Source organism: Elephas maximus, chromosome 1 (assembly GCF_024166365.1).
Source record: "Elephas maximus indicus isolate mEleMax1 chromosome 1, mEleMax1 primary haplotype, whole genome shotgun sequence".
In the NCBI taxonomy this organism is placed as follows: domain Eukaryota; kingdom Metazoa; phylum Chordata; class Mammalia; order Proboscidea; family Elephantidae; genus Elephas; species Elephas maximus.
In genome coordinates, this window is record NC_064819.1 from 198,782,848 (window position 1) to 198,810,809 (window position 27,962).

The window sequence follows — 27,962 nt, forward strand, 5'->3', positions numbered from 1 at the left end:
GAAGAGATACACTCATCAGTTATCCAAAGAAATGAAAATCACAGTAAGAATGAGATTACACTTTGCACCCATTCCAAAACCAAACTCAATTCTGACTCATAGTGACCCATAGTAGAACTGCCCCACAGGTTTCCAAGGAGCGCCTGTTGGATTTGAACTGCCAATCTTTTGGTTAGCTGCCATAGCTCTTAACTACTACGCCACCAGGGTTTCCGAACTCGGCAAAATTTAGAAAGCTGGATAATGCGAAGGACTGGTGGGAATACAGGGATATGGACTGCTGCTGGATTGAGAGCAAAGTCATTGTTGACAGTAATTGGTCAAATTAAGTACATGTATGCCCTGTCCCATCAGCTCCACATCCCAAAGAGTGTTCATAACTAGAAATGTATCATGGCGTTCTCTGCAGTGCAATTTGTGGTAGGGAGGAACAGGGATTGAGGCAAGGAGTACTCTACAATAGTTAGAATCAATGGACTAGAAAGACCCATAGTAACATGAATGGACCTTAAAAACTGTCAGTGAAAAGACAGGAGGGAAATACATAGAATGCCATTTACGTAAGTCAAATATATATACGAACCTAAGATGACAGCGAACGTTTTAGAAAGCTTACAAACAAAAAATACATATAAATACATATAAAATACTTTCGAATGGTTGTCCAAGGACAGAGGTAAGGGGAGGGAGAATGGGAATGGGGAATGGCATAAAAAACAATGAATAAAACAAGAGAAAAGCTTTGCACAGGACAATGTGCCATTTGGACAAAAAGGAAGTTTGATTAATTGAACTTTCATCGACACCTAAGGCTTGTTCAAAAAAAATAATAATAATACCCTAAAGTATAATACTAGAACACTACCATTCACTTCTGTATAATACCTATAAACTTTTAAAACCTATAAAACTTTTCATCCATCTCTGGCTCTGATTGAAATAAGGTAATACTGACTACAATTTAGTAAATTACTGGATTAAATCTCTCTTTATAAATTGAGATGAAGTAGAGTCAAAGATGATGAAGAAAAGGAAATAGGTTTATCAATTCATGGGGCTACAAATTATTTGAACACCAAATTAAAAGACAAGCTAGCACAGTTTCTGCATTTGACTTGATGACTATAGACTATACAAACGTCAACATGAAGTCCTGAGGTTGAAAGGCATTTTTTTAAACATTGCAGAATACCCAGTATTTTCCAGGATTTGGTCTGGGAACATAGTTTCAGATTTTGTCTAGTTGTCCATATAACCTGATAACAAGTCTTTTTAGCAGTGAAATACAAGGAGCTTTTTTTTAGGTATGTTTACTACCAGGTGGGTGGTTTGGTGTTGCTGGTACATCAGGATTTATAGCCAAGGAGAACATAATTTAACATGGTTTCAGGAATGCTACACTGGCACAGGAGGCTGGAGGAGGAGGAGGGTTAGGGACAAAAGGACTGCAGCCTGTGCTCAGATCCACACAACTTCTGCATGGGCCTGGGCTATCTGCAGAAGCCCACATGACAGGAATTTGAAATCTACATTCCTTCGCAGTGGTTAAAGCGATCGACTGCTAACGGAAACGTTGATGATTCAAAACCACTAACTACTTCTCAGGAGAAAGATGTGGCAGTCCGCTTCATTCTGGAAACCCTATGGGGTCGCTATGAGTGGGAAACAACTCAACGGCAGTGGGTTTTCCTTAATGGAGGCATCCATCTTTCTTTGGTACCAAAGGAAAAACAACCTTCCAACTACCAAAGGAAAAACATCAACAACGATTTTTTTAAAAAATCCTTTCTTGTCTCTCCCCAAGGTCCTCCAAGTTTAGCAAACCCACTTCGCTGCCGTTGAGTGAATGGCTGAACTCCTGGCTTCTTGCTGCAGCAGCATTCTCCACCTCTGTAGCGTGTGAAATATATATATATATACTTTTTTTTTGTATTGTGGAAGCATTATGCCCAACTCAGGAAATTTTTTTAAAGATGTGAAAGATGTCAAAATGTCTTAATCCAAACATCTTTAATTTTCACAAGTCTTAAAGAAAATAAAAAAATAAGATTGGGAATAACTTAGGCAGTTTGTCTGAATGAGATAAAGTGCATATTAAACGTATTGTGCCCCCATCCTTGTTAGTGTTTTAAAATTTGCTTAAACACCGTACAGGATACAAGATACAAATACACGTTGTTTCTGTAATATTCTAGTGTAAATTGTTCCCCATCCTCTAAAGTTGGGCCTTACAGAGCATTGGTTCATAAATGGGTCTTTAAAAGATCAGCAATTTGCAGCTTCATTTGTAAGAGGGAGAAAAGTAAATCCTTACCAATTAGATTTGTATGCCGGCAAAAAAATTGCCTCTTCAGATGTGAACAATGTCCACTCTATAATCTCTTTTGCCCCAGCTGGCAGGAACATCAAAACTAAATTCTGTTGCTGCTTAAATAACTCATCCAAGCTCTGGTACATGCAAATTCCATTCTTTTTGTAGCAAAGGTCCCTGCATAGGAGTAGAATTTAGGCATGTCTGGGGGACTAGTGGAGCCCTGGTGGCCAAAAGGTCAACCGGGACCAGCAGCTCCTTGGAAACTCTATGGGGCAGTTCTACTTTGTCTTATAGGGTCTCTGTGAGTCGGAATTAACTGCATGGCAGTGGTGGCTTTTTTTTTTTTTTTTTTTTTGGCTTTAGGGGACAAGTAAGGAGCCGTGGTGGAGCATGGATTAAAGCGCTCAGCTGCTAACCAAAAGGTCAGTTGTTTGAACTCACCAGCCGCTCTGCAGGAGAAAGATGGGGCAGTCTGCCTCCATAAAGATCACAGCCCTGGAAACCCCATGAGGCAGTTCTGCTCTGTCCGGTAAGGTCACTGTGAGTTGGAATCAACTCTACGGCAATGGGTCTGGGGACTAGTAGGGAAGAGCTATGAAGGGTGTAGCTACATGAAGAATTCATTGAGGTGTTTCTTAGAAAGAACAGGAAATGTGAGTGTAAAAAACTGGTTTAAAGGTGATGCATCAGCACAATAGAGGAGCTGCTATTTAAACTTGTGTCCCTCAGCCTAGCCCTGCTCTGATTCCTCTGAGTCTAGTACTGGAGACAATTTGTTAATTTCACAATTTTTAAGATTAACCAATTCCAGTGAATTTTGTCTGAAGTCATAAATTTTCAGTTCTTCCCTAAAGGAACTCCATTTTTAGTATATTAAAAATCAATGTCTTTAAGAAAAATCAATTTATGAGTAATATAATTAAGTTCTTTTACAAGTGACTTTATTTTAAGAATATAAAAGATATTTTTAAATAAATACAATTCTATCTTATCATGATTTTATTTTATAATTGGAATTTTGCTGTCAAATTTTCTAAAAAGTTCTACCACTAATTCTCGGGCACCTTTCAGATGCCTTGCTATTTTTGATCAAACTACAGACATGTTGCTGTTGTTGTTAGGTGCCGTCTAGTTAGTTCTGACTCATAGTGACTCTGCAGGACAGAGTAGAACTGCCCCACAAGGTTTCCAAGGAGCAGCTGGTGGATTTGAACTGCTCACCTTTTGGTTAGCAGCTGAGCTCTTAACCACTACGCCACCAGGGCTCCTTTTTTTTGATCAAAATACAGACATAGAATGATCTATCTGTATTATCTTACCTATAATTATATTATCTTTTTTTTTATCTTATATATATAACCTTAGCTGACCTATCATTTGAAAAACCTTACTGAAAATTATAGTCAAATATTTAAAATATACATATTTGTCCAAACATTTTCATTATGTATGCTGCTGGAATCAATGGTTTACAAAACATGTTAAAAATATTCATCGCCTGAAGTTTATAAATAGTACTAATAAAATGAATGGGACTAAAGAGCAGTTCTGTTAATATCAAATGAATATACCAGCTGAAAAAGGAAACAATATTTACATCAAGTACATACACTACTAAAAATATGTTTGTGGTAAAGAGTTAAGATTTAAATATTCATGTTGGATTAAGGTGGAAATAGATTGGGTGGGCAAGAGATCTAGCTTCTATACTTGGTAGTTTGGAAAGCATCCCTAAGGAGTTCAGTCTTCTCTATTGTTGTTAGGTGCCGTCGAGCCCATTCCAACTGATAGCAACCCTATGCACAACAAAATGAAACACTGCCTGGTCTCGCGCCATCCTTACAATTGTTGCTATGCTTGAGCCCATTGTTGCAGCCACTGTGTCAAACCATGTCATTGAGGGTCTTCTTCTTTTTCACTGACCCTCTACTTTACCAGGCATGATGTCCTTCTCCAGGGACAGATCCCGGCTGATAACATGTCCAAAGTATGTGAGACCTAGTAGTCTCACCACCCTTGCTTCTAAGGAGCATTCTGGCTATACTTCTTTCAAGACAGATTTGTTTGTTCTTTGGCAGGCCATGGCATATTCAATATTCTTTGCCAACATCACAATTCAAAGCCATCAATTCTTACTCAGTCTTCCTTATTCAACGTCCAGCTTTCATCTGTGTATGAGGCAATTGAAAATACCATAGCTTGGGTGGGGTTGGTTTGGGATCAGGGACACCTTAGGCCTCAAGGTGACATCTTTGCTTTCCAACACTTTAAAGAGGTCTTTTGCACCCAATTTGCACAACGTAGTGTGTCTTTTGATTTCTTGACTGCTGCTTCCATGGGTGTTGATCCTGGATTAAACTAAAATGAAATCCTTGATAACTTCGATCTTTTCTCCGTTTATCATGATGTTGCCTATTGGTCTAGTTGTGAGGAATTTTGTTTTCTTTATGTTGAGGTGTAATCCATACTGAAGGCTGTGGTCTTTAATCTTCATCAGTAAGTCCTCTTCACTTTCAGCAAGCAAGTTGTATCATCTGCATAACACAGGTTGTTAATGAGTCTTCCTCCAATCCTGATGCCCCATTCTTCTTCATATAGTCCAGTTTCTGGGATTAGTTGTTCAGCATACAGATTGAACAGATATGGTGAAAGGATACAACCCTGATGCACACCTTTCCTGACTTTAAACCATGCAGTATCCCCTTGTTCTGTTCCAACGACTGCCTCCTCATCCATGTACAGATTCCTCGTGAGCACAATTAAGTGTTCTGGAATTCCCATTCTCTGCAATGTTGTCCATAATTTGTTATGATTCGCACAGTTGAATGCCTTAGCATAGTCAATAAAACACAGGTAAACATCTTTCTGGTACTCTCTGCTTTCAGCCAGGATCCACTTGACATCAGCAACGATATCCCTGGTTCCATGTCCTCTTCTAAATCCGGCTTGAATTTTTGGCAGTTCCCTGTTGATATACTGCTGCAGCCGCTTTCAAATGATCTTCAGCAAAATTTTGCTTGCATGTGATATTAAAGATATTGTTCTATAATTTCCACATATGGTTGGATCACCTTTCTTGAGAATAGGCATAAATATGGACCTCTTCCAGTAGGTTGGCCAGGGGGCTGTCATCCAAATTTCTTGGCATAGATGAGTGAGCACTTCCAGTGCTGCATTCGTTTGTTGAAACATATCAACTGGTGTTCTGTCAATTTCTGGCGCCTTGTTTTCTACCAATGCCTTCAGTGCAGTTTGGACTTCTTCCTTCAGTACCATCGGTTCCTGATCATATGTTAACCTCCTGAAATGGCTGAATGTCTACCAATTCTTTTTGGTATAGTGACTCTGTATATTCCTTCCATCTTCTTTTGATGCTTCCTGCATTGTTTAATATTTTCCCTGTAGAATCCTTCTGCATTGCAACTCGAGGCTTGAATTTTTTCTTCAGTACTTTCAGCTTGAGAAATATTGAGCTTGTTCTTCCCTTTTGGTTTTCTATCTCCAGCTCTTTGCATATGTCCTTATAGTACTTTACTTTGTATTCTCAAACTGCCCTTTGAAATCTTCTGTTCAGCTCTTGTACCTCATCAATTTTCCTTTTGTTTTAGCTACTTGATGTTCAAAAGCAAGTTTCAGAGTCTCTTCTGACACCCATTAAGTCTTTTGTTTCTCTCCAGTCTTTTTAATGACCTCTTGTTTCTTCATGTATAATGTCCCTGCTGTCATTCCACAACTTGTCTGGTCTTTGGTCATTACTATTCAACACATCAAATGTATTCTTGAGATGGCCTCTAAATTCAGGTGGAATATACTCAAGGTGGTACTTGGCTCTCATGGACTTGTTCTAAATTTCTTCAGTTTCAACGTGAACTTGCAGATGAGTAATTGATGGTTTGATTCGCAGTCAGCCCCTGGCCTTGTTTTGACTGATGATATTGAGCTTTTCTATCATCTCTTTCCACAGATGTAGTTGATTTGATTCTTATGTATTCCATCTGGTGAGGTCCATTTGTATAGTCACTGTTTTTGTTGGTGAAAAAGATATTTGCAATGAAGAAGTCATTGGTCTTGCAAAATTCCATCATGCAATGTCTGGCATCATTTCTACCTCAAAGGGCATATTTTCCAACTACCGATCCTTCTTTTTTGTTTCCAACTTTCACATTCCAATCACCAGTAATTATCAGGGCACCCCAATTGCATTTTCAATCAATTTCAGACTGTAGAATTTGGTAAAGTCTTCAATTTCTTCATTTTTGGACTTGGTGGTTGATGAGTAAATTTGAGTAATAGTCATATTGACTGGTCTTCCTTGTAGGCGTATGAATATTATCCTGTCACTGACAGCATTCTACTTCAGGATAGATCTCGAAATATTCTTTTTGACAATGAATGCAATGCCATTCCTCTTCAACTTGTCATTCCTAGCATAGTAGACCATATGATTGTCCAATTCAAAATGACCAATACTAGTCCATTTCTGCTTCCTAATGCCTAGAATATCGATGTTTATGCCTTCCATTTCTTTTTTGATGATTTCCAATTTTCCTAGATTCATACTTCATACATTCCAGGTTCCAGTTATTAATGAATGTTTACAGCTGTTTCTTCTCATTTTGAGTCATGCCACATCAGCAAATGAAGGTCCCAAAAGCTTGATTCCATCCACATCATCAAAGTTGACTCTATTTTGAGGAGGCAGCTCTTCCCCAGTCATCTTTTGAGTGCCTTCCATCCTGAGGGGCTCATCTTCCGGCACAGTGTTCTGCTGCTATTCATAAGGTTCTCACTGGCTAGTTCTTTTCAGAAGTAGACTGCCGGGTCCTTCTGCCTAGTCTGTCTTAGTCTGGAAGCTCAGCTGAAGCCTGTCCGCCGTGGGTCATCCTGATATATGAATACTGGTGGCATAGCTTCTAGCATGACAGCAACGCACAAGCCCCCACAGTACGACAAACTGACAGATGCATGTGGGAATCTACTCTATTACCAAACCCAAAAAACCACTCATTGCCATCAAGTTGATTCCGACTCATAGCGACTCTATAGGACAGAGTAGAACTGCCCCACAGGGTTCCCAAGGAGCACCTGGTGGATTCGAACTGCCGACCTTTTGGTTAACAGCCGTAGCACCAGGGTTTCCTCTATTAGCAGGGGAAAAATCTGTTTCTAAGGATATTAGGGGGCTCTAAAGTGGGTTGGGTAAGGAATATCTTAGAGGATGCCAGATTATGAGGGCTCATATGGCTATTTATATACAGCAGAACCCACAGATACTGAGGGAGAAATCTCCAGACCCTTCCTGGGATCCCTGGCCTGATGCTCCTCAAAAGTCTCCTCTGGGTTGGTAGGGGAAGCCTTCTGAACCAAGGAGACCAGAGAGGGGCAGTATGGAGTGTTGTATCCATACATGTGGATTACCTTCCTCCCTGAAACCTTGCGATTTGAAGCTATCTAACCCGTACAACGTGAATATTAAAAACACTCTGTAGTGATAAGAACAGCAAGAACACCAGATGCATTTTAGGGTAAGAAAGAAGAATTATTCAAGGACACATATCTTATGGGTTTCCCTAGGTTTTTTGAAGGCTGTGAACAATGAACATGAAATGTTCTATAACACTCTCTGTTCAAACTGGTTTTGGAAGCCTTCTCTTAGAAATACTATCCAGAATGTTTCTTAAAGGCAAATACGGTGAGACTTCGTCTCACATACTTTAGACATGGACATGTTATCAGGAGGGGCTAGTCCCTGGAGAAGGACATCATGCTTGGTAAAGTAGAGGGTCAGTGAAAAAGAGGAAGACCCTTGACAAGATGGACTGACACAGAGTCTGCAACAACGGATTCAAGCATAACAATGATTGTGAGGATAGTGCAGGACTGGGCAGTGTTGTGTTTTGATGTACATAGGGTAGGCACCTAATAACAACAAAATCATTCATATTATCAGTCACGCAAACAAATAGATTTTGTTAGTTTCTGATCATACTTCAAGTTAAAAAAAATAACTTACTTTGTTTTAATGACATTTAAATGCTATTATTTCTCAATTAATCAATCAAGAAGTCGTCAGAATGAGGCAGGCAGCTTCAGAGGTCAACTCTTCTAAGAGATACCTGCTCTGGCTTATCCTCCTACACTGAGCAGAACAGGCTGCACATTCTTCTGAAATTGTTCTTGACAAGATAACCACAGAACAGCTATAGTGGGTCTCAACCAGTTTTAGTAGGTTTTCTACGCCATCTTAACATTTCATGTGACCTATCAGCTCATTAAGTGAAAAATACACATTGGCACCCAACTCCTGGATGAAGACTTAACATGTTAATTAAAAAAAAAAGACCTCTTCCTCCATCCCAGAGAATCCTTGTCTAGAGCAAATGCATAGTCATCTCCAAGCTCTGCGTGAAAGTCGATCTGGAATATTCATGATTAATTTGCATTTCCTTGTCTGTAAAAGCCCACCTCCCCAAGCTGCCTGCAAGCAGTCTTGGAGGCAACAGCCTTGACTGCTCCTTCCCTTGCTCAAAGAAATAAAGGCATCTTTCTTCTCTAGTGGTTAAGTGCTACAGCCACTAACCAAGAGGTTGGCAGTTCAAATCCACCAGGTGCTCCTTGGAAACTCTATGGAGCAGTTCTACTCTGTCCTATAGGGTCGCTGTGAGTTGGAATCGACTCGATGGCAGTGGCTTTGGTGGGTTTGTTTTCTTCTCTCCCACTTGGCCTCTTGTTTATTGGCTGTAGCAAGTGACAAGGACCAGAACCTGGGGTTTCCACCCAGCAATAAGAACATTTAAAGATCCAATCTTACTTTCATCTGTACACTATGAATTTCATCACATTTCAGATCAGCAAGAGATTTCCGTTTCTGGCCTCTTCGGTGTCCAAATTTACACTTATTTCTCATCACTTGTTCATCATCTTCTATGGGTCTTCGAACATATTTAAATCGATCTTTGAGGGCTCGTTTCCATAAAAACTGCATAAGGAACAAAATGGGCTAGTTAACATTCAAGGAGATTAGAATAATCCTATGTAAATAGAAAAATATTAATTTGTCTATGACCTTTGGACTTGAAATTATTTTCACATCAAAGTCATAGAAATAATGTATCTGTCCTGTCGTTTATCCTCACAACAATCTTGCAACCTGGCTATAAAAATTATAATCCCTAAATTATAGCCAAGAAATTTGAGGGCTAGAGAAATTAAAATACTTTCCCAATGTCATGTAGCTATTGAGTAAATATACTGGCTCTTGAGCCTAGATTTGCTAATTCCCAAACCTGAATAGTTTCCACTATGATTCGCTGTCTTCAAAACACATCCTACTTTTCTAATAGGCTCTAGAAAAGAATGGCTTATGAACGCAAGCACTGACTATGTGGATTGATGCATTTCCTTTAACCTTTTCTGTCATCCCTTGAGATTCACTTAAAAAAAAAAAATCTTTGCCGCTGAGTGGATTAGGAGATTCACTTTGGTGAATACTTACTGGCATTCATGGCCCAAAATACTTATGAAGGATCTACTGTTTCAAACACAAAGACCTGGTCCCTGCCCTGGGGGTGAGCAGAGAAGAGGCAGGCAGATTTTGCTTTTAATCTAGAAGAGGGATGAATAATTTCAATATACAGTAAAAGTGTTACAATAGGGGAAGACGTGGCATTATCTAGTATCTTTCTAGGAGATCACAAAAGTCTTCTTGCAGGAGGTGCATCTAAACTGATAGGGATGATGACAGGATGGGGAATGTCAGGTGGGTGGGTGGATAGAAGTTCCAGGCAGATAAGGAGAGGGAGAGCTGGTGACTTTTTGAGAACTGCCAAGGCTTGTGCATGGCTGGGGTACAGATGTGAAGATGTGGGAATGACAGAAAATGAGGCTGGAGAGAGAAGTCAGCCCTATTCTGAAATGCCATGGTTCCCCGTAAAGGAGCGTCAATGTAATCCTGAATCAGAACTTCTCAAACCTATCTCTGTGGACAGGCTGCATCAGAATCAGAATCACAGAGTCCTTCCCCTAAAGCTGTGGTTCTCAAACTTTAGTTTGCATTGTAATCCCTGGAGGACTCCTTAAAACACAGGTCTCTGAGCCCCTCCCCCACAGGCTCTGACTCAGTAGATGTGGGGTGGGGCTGATAATTTGCATTTCTAACAAGTTTCCAGGGAAGCTAAGGCTGCTACTTCAGATCCTAAAGATTCTGATTCAATGGATCTGGGTGGGGCCCAGATATCTGTATTTTTAAAAAGCTTTGCAGATAATTGGGCTGCAGAGCCAGTTAGGAAACTCTGCTAGGCCACGTTGAGGGGAGACAGCAGTCAGATTTCAGCTCTGAAAGTATCTGTGTGACATGTGGAGAGTGTTTGGGAGACCACAGACATAACAACAGCTGGGTGACACACCTGGGCTTCTTTTTCCAACACCTTCTATCTCCTCCCACACCCTGCCCACATCGAGTTAATTCTTAGTTGGCCTCCTGAGCCTCCTGAGCTCGGCTCAGCCATCGCTCACTCTCGGAAGGCCTCTCAAACAGCTTATTTCTTTTGGCAATTGAATCTCAAGTTTCCTTCACACCCACTGTAATGTACTCTCACCTATGTGATTTTTTTTTCTTGCCTTCCTCTCTTCCTCTTTCCCTTCCTCCCTCCCCACTTGTCTGTAAGTACTTAAGGACAGGGTCTGTCTGCTGTGCTCACCAAGCCCAGCCCAGTGCTTGAAAAATGGAAACTATACGTATTTCATGCCTTGTGTTAATCCTCTGTGAGGCTGAGGGACCCAGGTGTTGAAGCAACAGTCTAGAAGCTGACTAGCTGAGTTTGGGCCTTGCCTGGGAAGTAACTCCCTGTGAGGAAAGGCTCAACACTTCTTACAGCCTGAGCCTTCAGGCTGCTTCTCAGCTCCTCATCTTCCCTGGAATGCCACGTTTGACAAGATTTGATAGTGAGTGCCGGAAATGGAAAGAATTTGCTGGCAGACACATCAGTGTTTGCGTCAGCCCTGGCCATGACAGAGGGTAATAAATAGCTGGGTGATTTTGGGCACAGCTTCTGAGCCCCATCTCCTCATGGGCAAATAGGAATGCCACTGAGGTAATATTGTCTAGTACTTATTAGACTTTGCTCCATGAGTATTATACCATTCTTGGTTAACTGGCTTAAGTTCCAATAATTCATCCTTCACCTTTAGGAAGTTGGAGCCCTGGTGGCGCAGTGGTTAAGCGTTATCTGCTAACCAAAATGTCGGCAGTTCGAATCCAACAGCCGCTCCTTGGAAACCCTATGGGGCAGTTCTACTCTGTCCTAAAGGGTCGCTATGAGTCAGAATTAACTTGGCAGCAACGGGTTTGTTTTGTCTTGGTTTTCTTCAGAAAGCATAGTGACCTAACTTGGAAAGACCCAGGGTCTAGTACTAGCTCTAGTATGTATTAGCTAAGTAACTTTGAACATTTACCATCTCAGTCATAGTTTCTTCAACTCTGAAATGGAATAATAATATCTGTCCTGTCAACTGCACTGGGTTATTGGAAGACTCAGTGAGTAGGTGTTTCTGGGAGATACTTGTAAACTGAAGTGCTCTTCATAAAACCTTTGGGCAGCCCTGGCAAGGAGTGGTTTGGGTTAAGGGTTGGAGGATGGCTTTGGCACTGACTAAGCTCCTGGGTATGTGTGAGTCAGAGTCGAGTCTGAACTCTACCATCGCTGTCTTATAACTCTCTGGAAGTGAAAACCGAAAAAACCAGTTGCCATAGAGTGGATTCCAACTCAGAGCGACCCTATAAGACAGAGTAGAACTACCCCATGTGGTTTCTAAGGAGCAGCTGGTGAATTCGAACTGCTGACCTTTTGGTTAGCAGCCATATATATCACTTAACCATTGTGCCACCAGGGCCCTGCCCGGAAATGAAGGATGCCTTTATATGAACTAGTGCATATACACTGTTTTTCCCCTCATGCTTCCTACAGTTCTGAAGAGCTCCTAAACCTGCTGAACCTGCTGGGAGGTATTATAGCAACTGGCTGCTTTAAAAAAAAAACCCAAACCCATGGCCATTGTGTCGATTTCGATTCAGAGAGACCCCACAGGACAGAGTAGAACCGCCCTATACAGTTTCCAAGAAGCAGCTGGTAGATTTTGTACCGCCAACCTTTTGGATAGGAGCCAAATGGTTAACTACTGCGCCACCAGAGCTCCAATTGCCATTTCTTCTTCCCAGCCTAACCCTTTCTCTTCTTATTAACTGATAGAAACAGAAAAAGGACAAATCCAATCCAATCTTCCACATGGGGATTCATTCAATCAACAAGTATTTACTGAGCATCAGCTACTTGCCTGGCCTTATGATTTCCTTAACAAACCTCAGGTAGACAGAATCAATTAAAAAAAAAAGTTTGCCTTTGAATTATCATCCCCCTTTTCCATATTTTTCTAGCTAGAGAGGGTGTAGAAAGTTCTTCGTGGGTATAGCTCTCTTCCAATCATTCTGAAATAAAAAATAGTCCTAAATGATGAGCCTCCAGGTGTGATACATGAAGCAGGACAGGTTTTCACTGGCATTATCATTGCCCAGCATTTGAACCCTAAATGTCGTCATTAGGAAACATTCAGGCAAAACCAGATTGTAGAGCATCCTACAAGGCAGGGGTATTAGTTCTGTCCAAAAGTAAATATCCGGAAAAACAAAAGGGCAGGAAGACTGCACTAGATTAAGAGACTAAAGTGACATAAAAAAGAAATGTAATTCATGATACTTGATTAGATTTTACATTAAAAAAATCAGTTTTAAGAATGTTTTTTGAATAATTGAATAAATCTGAATACAGATTAGCTATGCTATTACGGAATTATTGTTAATTTTCTTAGGTATAAAAATGGTATTGTGGTTATATAGAAGATTGTCCTTATCCTTATGAGATATATATTGAGGTTTTTAGGGATAACATCTGTAACTTACTTTCAAGTGCTCGGCCAAAACAAACTATCAACCAGGCAACCAAACAAATACGTATGAGAAAGATATAATAAAGCTGGCAAAATGTTAACATCTGATGAATCTAGATCAGTGATTTCCAACAAGGGGTAGTTTTGTCCCTAAAGGACATTTGGCAATCTCTGCAGACAGTTTCGGGCATTTCCTGGGTAAAGGCTACATACCTTACAATGTGAAGGATAACACCCACGATAAAGAATGAATTATCCAGTTGAAACAAGTGCCAAGGCTGAGAAACCTTGATCTAGATGAAGGTGTTATAAATGTTCACAGTAGCATTCTTTCAATATTTGTGTAATTTAAAATTTTTCAAAATATGTTGAGAATAAAACTAGCCCTAGAATGATAAAAGTTCCTACACAGACTCACACGCACAGTAATGTTCTCAGGAATTTTCTATGACCTCCCCTGTAACATTAGAAACACAACCTTATACATGGTTACAAGGAGGATTTGGGTACCACACACAAGTTTCCCCTTCTGCACACAAACATCCTCAGCAAGTCTGTATGTTTCTTTATTAGTTACCTATCTTTAGTTAATGCCATTGGGAACAGATGTGGGTAAAATGCACACAAGAGCAAGATCAGCATTATTCATCATTTTCTGTGTGCCTCACATTAATAACCACGAAACTAAAGGTCAGAATGTAATTGGATGGATATGTGTTTGCTCATATGTATATGCAAAGGTCCTCTGAAAAGGGTTTTTAATCACATTGGTTATTTCTGGGGAGGAAAACTAGGCAACTGGAAGGCGGGAGTAGGAAGGAGGCTTTTCCCTTTATACTCTTTTATAGCTTTTGAATCATGTGCATGTATAAGTGACTCAAACAAAGCATTTAAATTATTTTTTAAGAACACAACTAGTTCTGCGCACAGTAACAGTGACTAGTTGGGAGATATTATCTCTTTGGCGCAGAAGAAATTCTGAGTAGTGTCAGCTACACCACCCTAACTACTGTAAGGACTCCAGGCTTCTTGGCCTGAGAGGCAGACAGATCCAGACAGAAAGGGTTCTGTTGGTTGTGTTGGTAGCAATAATTCTCAACAATGACTGCACATTAGAATCATCTTGGGGACTTTAAAAGTACTACTGTCAGGGCCCCATCCTCAGACCAATATAAATGAGATGCTCTGGGGATCCAAACACGTAGCCAGATTGAGAACTGCTGCCCCAGAGAACCTCAGGATCCTTTTTTAAATCAGGATAGCCCTTGGTATGTGTGAGAGGGCAAGGTGAGAGCAGAAGTCAAGACCTCAGCACCGGACAGCTTCTCCACTGGGTCTAATCAGAATACAAGAAAAGCTTACTGAATACCACATCGATTTAGCTGCAGTACCATCATTTTATTTCTATGTGTCACACTTCCTAAAGACCTTCTCCATAGACCCACTGTCAAACATTAGCTTCCAAATAGCTTTGAGAGAGAGAGAGACAGAAAGATGACAACAGAGAGGGAGAATGAGTAGGCAAAGAAACACTAGGTAGAGAGAGAGATAAACAAGGAAGGTATAAAAAGAACAGAGACAAAAATAAAGACAGACACCAAAACAAAGAGAGAAACATAGTCTGACATTGAGAAAGAAAGATACCAAAACCAAAACCCAATGCCAACGAGTTGATTCCAGCTTATAGTGACCCTACAGGACAGAGTAGAACTGCCCCCACAGGGTTTCCAAGGTTGTAAATCTTTATAGAAAGAAGCAAACTGCCACATCTTTCTCCAGTGGAGTAGCTAGTGGTTTCAAATCACCAACGTTTTGGTTAGCAGCCAAGTGCTTTAACCACTGCGCCACCAGGGCTCCTCTGAGAGAGATATCAAACCAACCAAACCTGTGGTCGTTGAGTCGATGCCAAGTCACAGCAACCCTATAGGACAGAGTAGAACTTCCCCATAGTTTTTCCAAGAAGTGGCTGGTGGATTCGAACTGCTGACATTTTGGTTAGCAGCCAAGCTCTTAACCACTGCGCCACCAGGGTCTGAGAGAGATTTAGAGCTGTGGAAAGAGAGACTCAGAGATGACAAAGATAGAGTCAGAGAAGGAGAGTCAGAGAAAGAGAAACAGATAGACCTAGATAGGCTGAGAGAGAGACCAAGGGGTTGAGGACGGGGGTGAGGCATAAAATCACTAGATGATACAAGAGTATCATTTTAAGAAGGGCTGGGATTAACAGGATGGTACCATATGACCACTTACAAAGCCACAGCCATCTTCGTCCAGGAAAGGGTGGGCCTGCAGTAGGGCGTTGACCACGTTGTTGTACTGCTGGGTACTGGGATACCTGTTTACCACAACAAGGAGGACATATTTACTTCAAACAGCCCACATTTCTTCCCTTCAGTTGAGTGTAAATCACACTTTTCTTCAAATCTTTCTATATAATAAAAAATAAATCTAGGCAACATTCAAATATTGGGCAATGTTGAAATTATTACCAATACGTCACAGTTGGTGAAAAGAGTTGATTGCAAATGATTTCTACTCAACTCTGCAAACAGACCCTCTTCGAAAACAGTAAGTCCACCTAATATTACTCACAGTGACCCTTCCAGATACTTAGTCATGTCTGCCTGGAGAAACTCAATCATCCTTATCCTCATGCTATGATCAGGACACTTCTGCTCTGCCAACATGCATTTGACATCATAGGGAAACTCTGGTAAAACATAGGGCTTAGTCCACTGTAATGCTTTATTCCTTGCTAGAACATACTTCATAGTCCTTCTGTTAAAAAAGAAAACACACACACACAGAAGAGTGAGATTCTATTCCAATATATGCAAGTTATTAATTCTCTACACCCTGAGAATGTATGATATAAACTACCTCCTGATACCTAACGATATGGAAGTCATCTATGCATCTTCCATCCATCTGTCCATCTATCCACAAATATCTGAGAGCCCACTGTCCCTTTGCACATGCACAAATAGTTTTAGTTCTGGAAAAAAAAAATGTCATAGTAATATAGACTTTAGAATAAAGCCTGAAGTTGGAAAGAATATTAATTCATTTATCTTGAAGAGATAATAGGTAATGCATAGCTCAAAATCGGACAAGATAATCTAATAAAAGGAAAATAATAAGTTGCAATTCAGCAATGCGAATGAGGCATATGATAAAAACTTGGCACCTGATTTAAAAAATTCCTCATTTAATTAATTTATTCTGCTGCTGTTCATCATGAAATCTAAGATCCACCTGATTTAGTTGGGCTTTAGTGATTTTAATAAGGCAAATTTAGTTTCTAAATTAAAAATATGCATCAGATATTCTATGATTCCATTCAGATGAAATTTCTAGAAAAGTTTATAGGAAACTATAGCTATAAAAAGCTGACCAGTGGTTGCCTAGTGTCAGAGGTGGGAATGGAGATTGACTGCAAAGGGGCATAAGAGAACTTTTTTGGGAAGATGAAACTGTTCCAAAGTGTATTATGGCAATGGTTGCCATCTTAGTTTTTTTTTTAACAGAAAGACAAGCGGATGGCTTTAACAAACATGAGATTTATTCTCTCACAGTCTAGGAGGCTAGAAGTCTGAATTCAGCATGCCAGCTCCAGGGGAAGACTTTCTCTCTCTGTCAGCTCTGGAGGAATGTCTTTGTCATCAATCGTCCCTGTCAAGGAGCTTCTCAGAACAGGGACCCCGGGTCCAAAGGACGCACTGTACTCCTGGCACTATTTTCTTGGTGGTATGAGGTCCCCCTGTCTCTCTGCTTGCTTTTCTCTTTTATATCTCAAAAGAGATTGACTAAGACACAACCTAATCTTGTGGATTTGAGTCCTGCCACATTAATATAACCGTCTCTAATCCTACCTCACTGACACCATCCTCCCTCCCTCGAGCCCTTTTAGAGGTAGGATTTACAACACATAGGAAAATTACATCGGATGACAAAATGATGGAAAATCGCACAATACTGGGAATCATGGACTAGACAAGTTGACACACAAATTTTGGGGGACACAATTCAATCCATAATATTTGCATAACCATATGTTTGCTAAAATTAACAGTTCTACACATTAAATGGATGAATTTTACATTATGTAAATTATAACTCAAAAAGGCTGTTTACAAAATTAAACATCAGAACCACTTCAAAACTTTAAATGTAGTGATTAATCATTGAGTATGTAAAGCTAAGAAGAGTCTATGATAAAATTACAGACTTGGTAGCTTTCAAATAGGTTGATTGGGATGGAAATAAAGGAACAGAGGCAAATCAGAGTAGACTGAAAGAACAGAGACACCTTTCCTAAATTAGCCTAAGAAGGTTAAGTACAACCATGGGATCCTAAGTGGTCCAAAAAAAATTCTAAGGAGTTTTGAAAGGCTAGGCTGCCTTTAGAATTTTAGGTTGTACTTACAGGAATGCATAAGCTATGGTGGAATATGGGAATAAAGAAAGCAAGAGAAGGCATTCTTCTTACAATAAGCTCCCTCTCTTTTTCCCCTCTTTGGCTGTCACTTTATCAGTGGTGAAAATATGTCCTGGCTAAAATAAGCACACTAATAATTTAATGCTTGATTTAATAGAGCAACAGGCTCTCTTCCCAAATATAAATTTCTACTTCAGCCCACATTATTTTCCAATATGTTGCTTTCTCATTTCACCCTGGTGGCATGGCAGTAAGAGGTTGGCTGCTAACCAAAAGGTCAGCAGTTCAAATCCACCAGCCACTCCTTGGAAACCCTATGGAGCAATTCCACTCTGTCCTAAAGGGTCACTATGAGTCAGAATTGCTCGACGGCAGGAGGTTTTTTTTTTTTTTTTTTTTTATGCTTCTCTCCCATTTCATTCATTCAACAAATATTCGATACCTGCAAATATACCAATTGGAGTCCCTGTGCGGTACAAATGGCTAACGCACTTGGCTGCTAACCAAAAGATTAGAAGTTCAAGTTCACCCAAAGGTACCTCAGCAGAAGAGCCTGATGATCTACATACTTGCCAAAAAAAAAAAAAAATCAGTCATTGAAATGGCTTTGGAGCAAAATTCTACTCTGATACACATAGGGTAGCCCTGAGTCAGAATCGACTCAATGGTAACTTTTTTTTTTTTTTTAGCATATAGGAATTGTTTTTCTACAATCCTCACATCCCTCCACATTCTATTATCTTTTTTTTTTTTTCTCCCATGGCCAAATCATCTCTCCCCTATCTGCTTAGACCACAGATTATAAAGTAATGATGGGTTTTGTTTGGTTGTATTTTGTGCCTTCTCAGAGGTTTTAAAGGTGTTAAGATAAGCTTCAGTACAAGAGCTTAGCATCTGTCTCCTTTGCTCCAGCTGCTTTCAAGTAGTTAGTTAGCTGCATACTCCCTGCAGACATTTGAAGCTGCCATCTCTTACTTAGATAACATCATCTCTTTCTTACATACCAATAGATAACTTTAATACCTCAATACTATAAAATAGGGTTTGGTACAATTTTTACCTTATTGTTCTAGAATTTTTTTTCTATATATTTCTTCTATGCAATGTGGTAGCCAGAAAACCAAACTGACTGCCATCAAGTCGATTCCTACTCATAGTGACCCTATAGGACTGAGTAGAAAAAAATCCCCATAGGGTTTCAAAGGAGTGGCTGGGAGATTCGAACTGCTGACCTTCTGGTTAGTAGCTGAACTCTTAACCACTACGCCATCAGGGCTCCATTGTGCTAGGGTAGAGACTATATCAACCAAAAAATAAAAAAAAAACATTGCTGTCAAGTTGATTCCTACTCACAGCGACCCTATATATTAAAAAAAAAAAAAAAAAACTGCCATGGAGTCGATTCCGACTCATAGCGACACTACAGGACAGAGTAGAACTGCCCCATGGAGTTTCCAGGGATCGCCTGGATTCAAAATGCCAATCTTTTGGTTAGCAGCTGAAGCTCTTAACCACTACCCCACCAGGGTTCCCTATATAGAATGGTGTTATTTCTACCAAACACCTAGAACGTAGCTGACATATACAGGCTTTACTGAAGCCAGGTACTCCATCTTTCTCCTAATAGAGTCATTTGGCAAAATCAGAGGAATCAAATTTTCCTTTTGATTGCATTGAACAATTTAACAAAGTATTCTAGAAGTGGCAAGAATCAAAACCATGCCAACTAATACAAATTAAAACAAGTATTACGCAAGAAAATGACTCATTGGAAATTAAAAATATAATCTAATTTGGAAGCAGATGACTACAAGCATAACTGTTTCCCACTCAAACTAACAACAACAACAAAAAATCTTTGCCGTGAGGTTAAGATTATTCATAATAACTTTATTAAGCTGTGAAATGAGGCAGAAAACCAGTCACAGTCACCCAAAAGTAGGTGCAGTGAATAGAAAGCACACCCAGCTGAAAAAGCAGTAATGTTTTTGTTCTCATCTCAGGGCAAGCACACTCAACAAAGCCACCACCACCAAAACAACAAATGTCTAATCCAGTGAATCTCAAGCCAGTAGAATCAAATGGAAAGCTTTTAAAGCAAGGTAATTCCTATGTTGGTCCTGGGCTAAATGAATCAGAGTCCACTGCACTAAACACACAGTTTAAATGTAGAGTTTATATCTGTAATAAAACTTAAAATAAAGTTAAACTGACAGATTTGGTAATTGGCAATGTTATTGCATTTGTCATGGATTGAATTTTGTCCCCCCAAAAATGTGTGTATTAACTTGGTTAGGCCATGATTCCCAGTATTCTGTGGTTGTCCTCCATTTTGTGATTGTAATTTTATGTAAAAGAGGATTAGGGTGGGATTGTAACACCACCCTTACTTAGGTCACCTCCCTCGTCCAAGGTAAAGGGAGTTTCCCTGGGGTGTAGCCTGCACCACCTTTTATCTCTCAAGAGATAAAAGGAAAGGGAAGGAAGCAGAGAGTTGGGGACCTCATATCACCAAGAAAGCAGCACCAGGACCAGAGCGTGTCCTTTGGACCTGGGGTCCTTACACCTGAGGAGCTCCTCAACCAGGGGAAGATTGATGACAAGGAATCCTCCAGAGCTGACAGAGAGAGAAAGCCTTCCCCTGGAACTGACACCCTGAATTTGGACTTGTAACCTACTAAACTGTGAGAGAATAAATTTCTCCTTGTTAAAGCTGTCTACTTGTGGTATTTCTTTTATAACCCAAAAACCCACTGCCGTCGAGTCCATTCCGACTCATAGTGACCCAATAGGATAGAGTAGAACTGCCCCATAGAGTTTCCAAGTAGCGCCTGGCAGATTTGAACTGCTGACCTTTTGGTTACCAGCCGTAGCACTTAACCACTATGCCACCAGGGCTTCCTAGCACTATTTCTATTATAGCAGCACTAAATGACTAAGACACATTACACAGTAATTTTTTTTTAATGTTGAGATGGGAGTCCTAATAAAAATGCTCATTGACTCTACAACTTTGTCTAACTTTCATAAGAGTAGAAAATTCCCTAGCTATTCTCCTGCTCCCAGAGAGGCTGGGGCTTTTCTCAGGTGAGAAAGACCAGTCTGTTAAAAAGAGGTCCAGTTGAATACCAGCTCTGCAAGCAAAAATCTCAATGAACAGAAGAACAGAAGTTGAGCCTTGGTATAGGGTCCCTATGAGTCAGAATAGACTCAACTGCACTGGGTTTGGTTTTTTGGTTTAGGGAACAGAAGAAATGCAGATGCTACATTAGGACAGGGACTATAATCAAGTCCCCTCTCCCCCAGTGATTCATATGAGTCTAGTGTCTTGCTACTCAAAGTGAGGTCCTAAAGCAGCAGTCATTACTTGGGGGATAGCTAGAAATGTAGACTCTTAGGCCCCACCCCTGACCTACTAAAGCAGAGCTTGCATTTTAACAAGATTCCCGAGTGATTTTTAAGTACGTGAAAGTTTGAGAAGCTCTTGTCTAGGGCACTGGTATTTTTTTAAACTTCTCCACCCAGGTGAATCTAATGTGGGGTCAAGGTTAAGAAGCACTGCCCAGCAGGATTCAGTTTGAGTTCATCTGGATGGCATAGAAGGCCCGTCGTTACGTCTCTAGCAGCATCTCTCACGGTTTTCATCAACTCCATCTTCTCTGTCATTTATTTCCCACATACAAAAATACTTATTTATGCATAGTCCCTTGAATCACCTGTTTCAGGTGCTTGTTACCTTTGCACGTGTTGTTCTGTTTGCTTTGTTGTGATTGTCCTTTACTCTCCCCCTCCATTTCCCTTCAGGTGAATTTCTGATCATCTTTCAAAATCCTCCCTCGGTATTTGTGAACCTTATCCCAGAGGCCATCTCCATACTCACTTCTCTGAAAGTCTTATTTCTCCCTCCTTCTGTGCCCTGTGCATTTCTCTTTGTGCATATCCTTCTCAATATTGCAATTATTTGCTTACATAACTCTCTCCTCTACTAGATGCTGCATTCCTGAAGGCAAAGACTAGACTGTTCCCCCCACCCACCACCCCAATGTCTAATATAATACTTTGCTCGTGGTGTATATTTAGTAGCTATTGGGCCAAACCGAAGAGAAAAAATAGATTAGAAATCAGGCTTACTTTGGATCTCTCCGAAGAATGTATTAATATTCAGATATTAGAGTTAATGGGAATGGCCAGGAGTAGAGACTTATTTGTCAGTCATGTCCAAACCAAAACCCTTACGCCCAATTTCCCACGATCCTGCGATTACTCTTTGGCTGGATGAACAGACACCCTCCACTCAGGGGTGGGTTAACCAGTAAGCAAGACGTGCTCAGGCTTACTTGTGCTTACCTTCTAATCTGTAATGTGCAATTTCAAAACAGGTGAAATTGTGCACTACAGATTGATAAATAAGCACAAGCAAACCTGTGTGTACCTTGCTTATTGGGTAATCTGTCCCTGCCACTGCTGAAGTAGGATTCCGTCCTAGCTCAGTGAGGTGATATTCCTCACTTCATTTGGGTCTCTACTCAAATGTCACCTAGTCAAAGTCAAAAGACTTCACTGAAAACACCATCTGAAAAAGAGGCCTCCGGTTTACTAATATACTCGCACATACACACACCCCTCGCTCTATCCCTGCCTCCCCTTTTTGTTTTGTGTTATTGGTCTTCATAATAATACTTAAAATTTTATAATGTAATGTAACATCATTTGTATTCCTTATTCTTCTCCCCTGTTAGAAAGTGAGCTCCATGAGGCAGGAGTCTTGGTCGGCTTCTCTCATTGCTATATCTTCAGTGCTTATAACAGTGCCTGGTGCATGGGAAACTCTCAGTAAATATTTCTGTATTGAATGAATGAACAAGCCCTGACTTGGGTAAGAAGGCTTTAAGTCAATATTTTCTAAGGTGTTCCTTGTAATGTCAATATATGTTACAGAATGAAAGAGTTCTGGGTTAAACACTATTAAATGTGTTTTCTTATTGTAGGACTTCTCATAGCCTTTACTACGTTGATGTATACTGGGAGTCACTAATCAGGGACTAGAGCTAATGTGTAATACTTCCAAAACATAGAACCTTTAGCTGTGAGTATTCTAAGCACCCATGTGTTGGGAGATGGTAGGATCCTGCATTTCACTCTGAGGGATCCTTATCAGTCCATTGACCTAAGATTCAGCATCTAAATGTGATAGTTTATCACCGTATTGTCCCTTTCTTTAAATGAAAGAACAGATGTATTGAGCAGAACATAAAATGCTTAACACATCCGTTCCTTCATGTAATGAACATCTGTTGACCACCTACTCTGTCAGGCACTGCAAAGGTGAATATGACTGGATTCTGACTCCCCAGACCTCTTAGACTGCAAAGATATAGATGGGTAGGAAGTGAGAAGAGTTATCATACATCAACTGGAACTTGTAGAAATGGACCCAGAACTAGGCTGGCATACTTCCTTGAGCTTTCCCTCTAATAATTACTGGGATAGGATGCATACACAATTGTGTCACCCTACATCTGAGCTGTGTGTGGTGTTGTGCATGCAAACAATATGTCAAAAGTGTTCAAGATCAGCCTGTTGAAATTTTCCCTATTTAATGAACATTAGGCAGAGGGTAAGCCCATTCTACAAACTTTCATAGCAGTGGCTATGCCAAGAAAAAAAAAATTCATCATTAAAAATAATTTTTAAATATGCATGAAACCACGACTATAACTAGTCATGGTATAATTATGCCCAAAGGCACAAGCAAAACATCTGCATACATATATTTAAAGCTTTAGTGAAGTATTTTTAGAGTAACATTTAGGAAATCTCTACCTGTTTATCTGATTTCATGCCTAATTAGGTACTAAAAGAGAAAGGACCTGTTTCAAGCAGTGTAGATGAAAAACAGAGGATAGCTTTGCAAAGAAAGGCTTTCCCCAAAGGACCTCCAACACATGCTGAAGATGAAACCTAATAATCCCTCCATCAAAAAAGGGCATTTTAAGCAATTCAGTAAAGAACACAGTGTCACCTGTCACCAGAGAAAACTGTAGTGTGTCACAGGACACTAGTGTTTCCTTGGAATGCCAAATTCATCCACTGGGACACGCACACCTCCTTTTCACTACTGCTAGAGACTTTTCAAGAGCCAAATCAGATGAACTTCCTGGCTTAAAATCCTTCCTTTTCTTCCTGTCTGCAAATAATCTGGATGGAAGATATATGTTCACTTTAGGGGACAAGAGGCAAAATATTACAAGAATAATAACTGCCACCTTGTATGTTGTAATAATAGCTTCCAGGTACTTAAAATGTTGTCTCATTTGGTATAAACAAAAAGGCTTGAAAGTAGGAACTCAAACAGATACTTGTACACCAATGTTCACTGCAACATTATTCATCATAGCCAAAAGGTAGAAACAACCCAAGTGTCGATCAACAGGTGAATGGATAAACAAAATATGGTCTATATGTACAATAAAATATTATTCCATCATGAAAAGGAATGAAGTTCTAATACATGCTATGACATGGATGAACCTTGAAAATATTATGCTGAGTGAAATAATCCAGACACATAAGGACAAATATTGTATGATCCTATTCAGATGAAATATCTGGAATAGTCAAATGCACAGAAAATAGATTAGTGGTTACCATGGGCTGAGGGGAGTGGAGGAGGAGAGCTATTGCTTAATGGGCACAGAGTTTCTGTTTGGAGTGATAAAGAAGTTTTAGAAATAAAGAGTGCTGACAGTTGCAGAACATTGTGAATGTGATAATACCACTGGATTGCATACTTAAAAATGGGTAAAATGACAAATTTTATACTGTATATATTTTACCACAATAAAAGTTATCTCATTTGGACCTCATGAACTACATATTAAGGTGGGTGCTTCCATTTCCCATTGTACCACGTGGATGGCAAGTGGAGGAGTCAGAATTCAAAACCAGGTATGTGAAACCCCAAAGGCTACACTCCTTTCCACTACCTCTCCTTATTTCTTGAAACCAGTTGGCTTCAGGAAAGACCTGTGGCCAAACTCCTTCAGCTTTCTAGTCTCTTTTATGTGAGGGCCTTATAAACTCCTTGAGTTTTACTTTGTTTAGAAAATTAGCATATTTAAGATTGATTGTCGCCTTGAAGACTAAGGTGTGCCTGACCCAAGCCATGATATTTTCAATCGCATCATATGCACGTGAAAGCTGGACAATGAATAAGGAAGACCGAAAAAGAATTGATGCCTTTGAATTGTGGTGTTGGTGAAGAATATTGAATATGCCATGGACTGCCAAAAGAACGAACAAATCTGTCTTAGAAGAAGTACAACCAGAATGCTGTTTAGAAGCAAGGATGGCAAGACTGGTCTTACATACTTTGGACATGTTGTCAGGAGAGATCAGTCCCTGGAGAAGAACATCATGCTTGGCAGAGTACAGGGTCAGCAAAAAAGAGGAAGACCCTCAACGAGATGGATTGACACAGTGGCTGCAACAATGAGCTCAAGCATAGCAACAATTTTAAGGATGGCTCAGGACCCAGCAGTGTTTCGTTCTGTTGTGCATAGGGTTGCTATGAGTCGGAGCTGACTCGACGGCACCTAACAACAACAACAAGATTGATTGTATCAAAAGTTCTAAAAGGAAATCGATGCAATTAAAATATTTATCCTGCTTCCTGAAAATATATTGAACCTTTCATTGGCTCATACATCCTTGTTATTGCTGTTGTTAGGTGCCATCGAGTCAGTTCCATTCACAGAGACCCTATACGACAGAGTAGAACTGCCCCATTGGGTTTCCAAGAAGTGGCTGGTGGATTTGAGGTGCTGACCTTTTGGTTAGCAGCTGAGCTCTTAACCACTGTGCCACCAGGGCTCCCATACATCCTAAGTTCAATTTAAAAACTCCTATTGAACCTCTATGTTCCAGCGGCTGTCCCAAATGCTAGGTTTACCATGATCAAAAAAGGGAATCGTTTTTGTCCTTGAGTTGCTTATAGTCTAATGGGGGAATACCTACTTTAAAGAGATCAATTTCAAAATATAATTTATGGGTGGAGCAAGAGATAGTGTTCCCTGGCCATAACTGCCTATTGAGAAAACTAGCTACAAACTCCTTGACTTAAATGTCACTTTTCCTCATCTATAAATAAAAGGGAGAATACAGTCCATCTTGCAGGACTGCAGTGTGGACTGAAGGAGAAGACAGTGTAAAGAGTTTGTGAAAACTGTGAGGACCAAACCTTAGCTTGAATATTGCCTGATTTCTCTTTCCTGTGGGAGCTGGCATCTCCCCTTTAAATGCTCATACATTTACTAGAATAAGGACAGACATATAGATCAATGGAACCAAATAGAAAGCCCAAAAATAAACCTTCACATTTACAGTCAATTGATTTTCAACAAGGGTGCCAAGTCCATTAAATGGGGAAAGAATGATCTTTTCAACACATGGTGTTGGGACAACTGGATATCCACACGTAAAAGATGAAGTTGGATCCCTGCACCTCATACTACATACAAAAATTAACTAAAAAATGGATCAAAGATCTAATGTGAAAGCTAACACTGTAAAACTCTTAGAAGAAAGCAGGCATAAATCTTCATGACCTTGGAGTAGGCTTTCAGAGATATGACACCAAAAGTCCAAGTAATGAAACAAAAATAAATAAATTAGACTTCATCGAAACTTGAAACTTTTGTGCTTCAAGGGACATCATCAACAAATTAAAAAGGCAAGTCCAGAGAGAGATGAGAGACTTGTATCTAGAATATATAAGGAATTTTTGCAACTCAACAATAAAAAGACAAATCAATTTAAAAACAGGCAAAGGATCTGAATAGACTCTTCTTCAAAAAAGGTATACAAATAACCAATAAGCACATAAAAAGATGCTTGACATTATTAGCCATCAGGAAAATGCAATTCAAAACCACAATGAAGTACCACTTCACCACCATTAAAACACTGGAGTGGCTATAATAAAAAAGGAGAACAACAACAAGTGTTACCACACGTGTGGATAAATCACTATTGGTAGAGATGTAGAATTATATGGCTACTTTGGAAAATAGCCTGGCAGTTCCTCAAAATGTTAAACATAGAGTTACCATGTGGACCAGAAATTCCACTTCTAGGTATATACCCAAAAGAAATGAAAACATATGTCTACCTAAAAACCTATATGTGAATGTTCATAGCAGCAATATTCATATTAACCAAAAAATGAAAACAACCCAAAGTCCATTAGCTGATGAATGAATAAACAAAATGTGGTATAGCCATACCATGGAATATTATTTGGCAATAAAAAAGTGATGAAGTACGGATATACCCTACAATATGGATAAACCTTGAAAACACTATACTGTGAAAAAAGTCAGTCAAAAAAGACCACATACTATATGATGAAATGTCCAGAGTAGGTAAATCTATAGAGACAGAAAGTAGATCAGTGGCTGCCTAGTGTTGAAGAGAGAGAGAAAGGGAGTGACTACTATTGGGTGCAGGGTTTCCTTATAAAAACCAAAAACCAAACCCATTGTCGTCGAGTCTAATCTGACTCATAGAGACCCTATAGGACAGAGTAGAACTGCCTCATAGAGTTTCCAAGGAGTGCCTGGTGGATTCGAACTGCTGACCTTTTGGTTAGTAACTGTAGCTTTCAACCACTATGCCACCAGGGTTTATGGGTTTCTTTATAAGGTGATGAAAATGTCCTAAGATTGATTGCGATGATGGTTGCACAATTTTGAAAATACTAAAAGCCACTGAATTGTACAATTTAAATGGATAAACTGTATGCTATGTGAATTATATCTTAATAAAGTTGGTACCAAAAATAAACAAAAAACTATGAAGTAAAAACATGATAGTGTATTGAAGGAAAAGCATTTGCTTGCTAGGGACTGAAAGCAATATGTCTTATGAGTGATGTTGTGAGCCACATGGGCTGGGTGGCTGTGAAATGCTCCAGAGGCTGCTGTCACTCCTAAGCCACATGGTACCTACGGTCATCCTCAGGACTTTGAGCTCCCCTTGCCTGAGTCTGGTTCTCTAGCTCTATAGTTATCCTTAGTTTTAACGTAGCGCATATAGTGAAGTATCACGTCATATAAAATACAGTGTAAAAACACAAAGAAAATGCTTACCCAAATAGTGCCTCCATCAGGAACAGTCAAGTCAAAACAATAAAAACTACAAAATTCACAAACACAAAGACTGCACCAAAGGCAAATTCTATGGGAAGAACATCATTCACTGAATAAATTC

At 39.8% G+C, this 27,962-nt stretch overlaps 1 protein-coding gene across 6 annotated transcripts in view; it reads right to left on the reverse strand.

The window, feature by feature from the left end:
• Positions 1-27,962, reverse strand: part of SAMD3 (sterile alpha motif domain containing 3) — a 68,533-nt gene that overhangs the window by 20,316 nt on the left and 20,255 nt on the right. For 3 of the 6 annotated variants that reach the window (XM_049900638.1, XM_049900648.1, XM_049900632.1), the window contains 3 exons: positions 15,848-16,033; positions 15,506-15,590; positions 9,126-9,293 (listed from right to left, as the gene is read on the reverse strand). In XM_049900638.1, the coding sequence (XP_049756595.1) occupies positions 9,126-9,293; positions 15,506-15,590; positions 15,848-16,033 (439 nt within the window). Of the gene's footprint in view, positions 1-9,125; positions 9,294-15,505; positions 15,591-15,847; positions 16,034-16,145; positions 16,251-27,962 lie in introns of all 6 variants that reach the window. The other 3 variants (XM_049900625.1, XM_049900616.1, XM_049900658.1) reach the window with 2 other exon arrangements.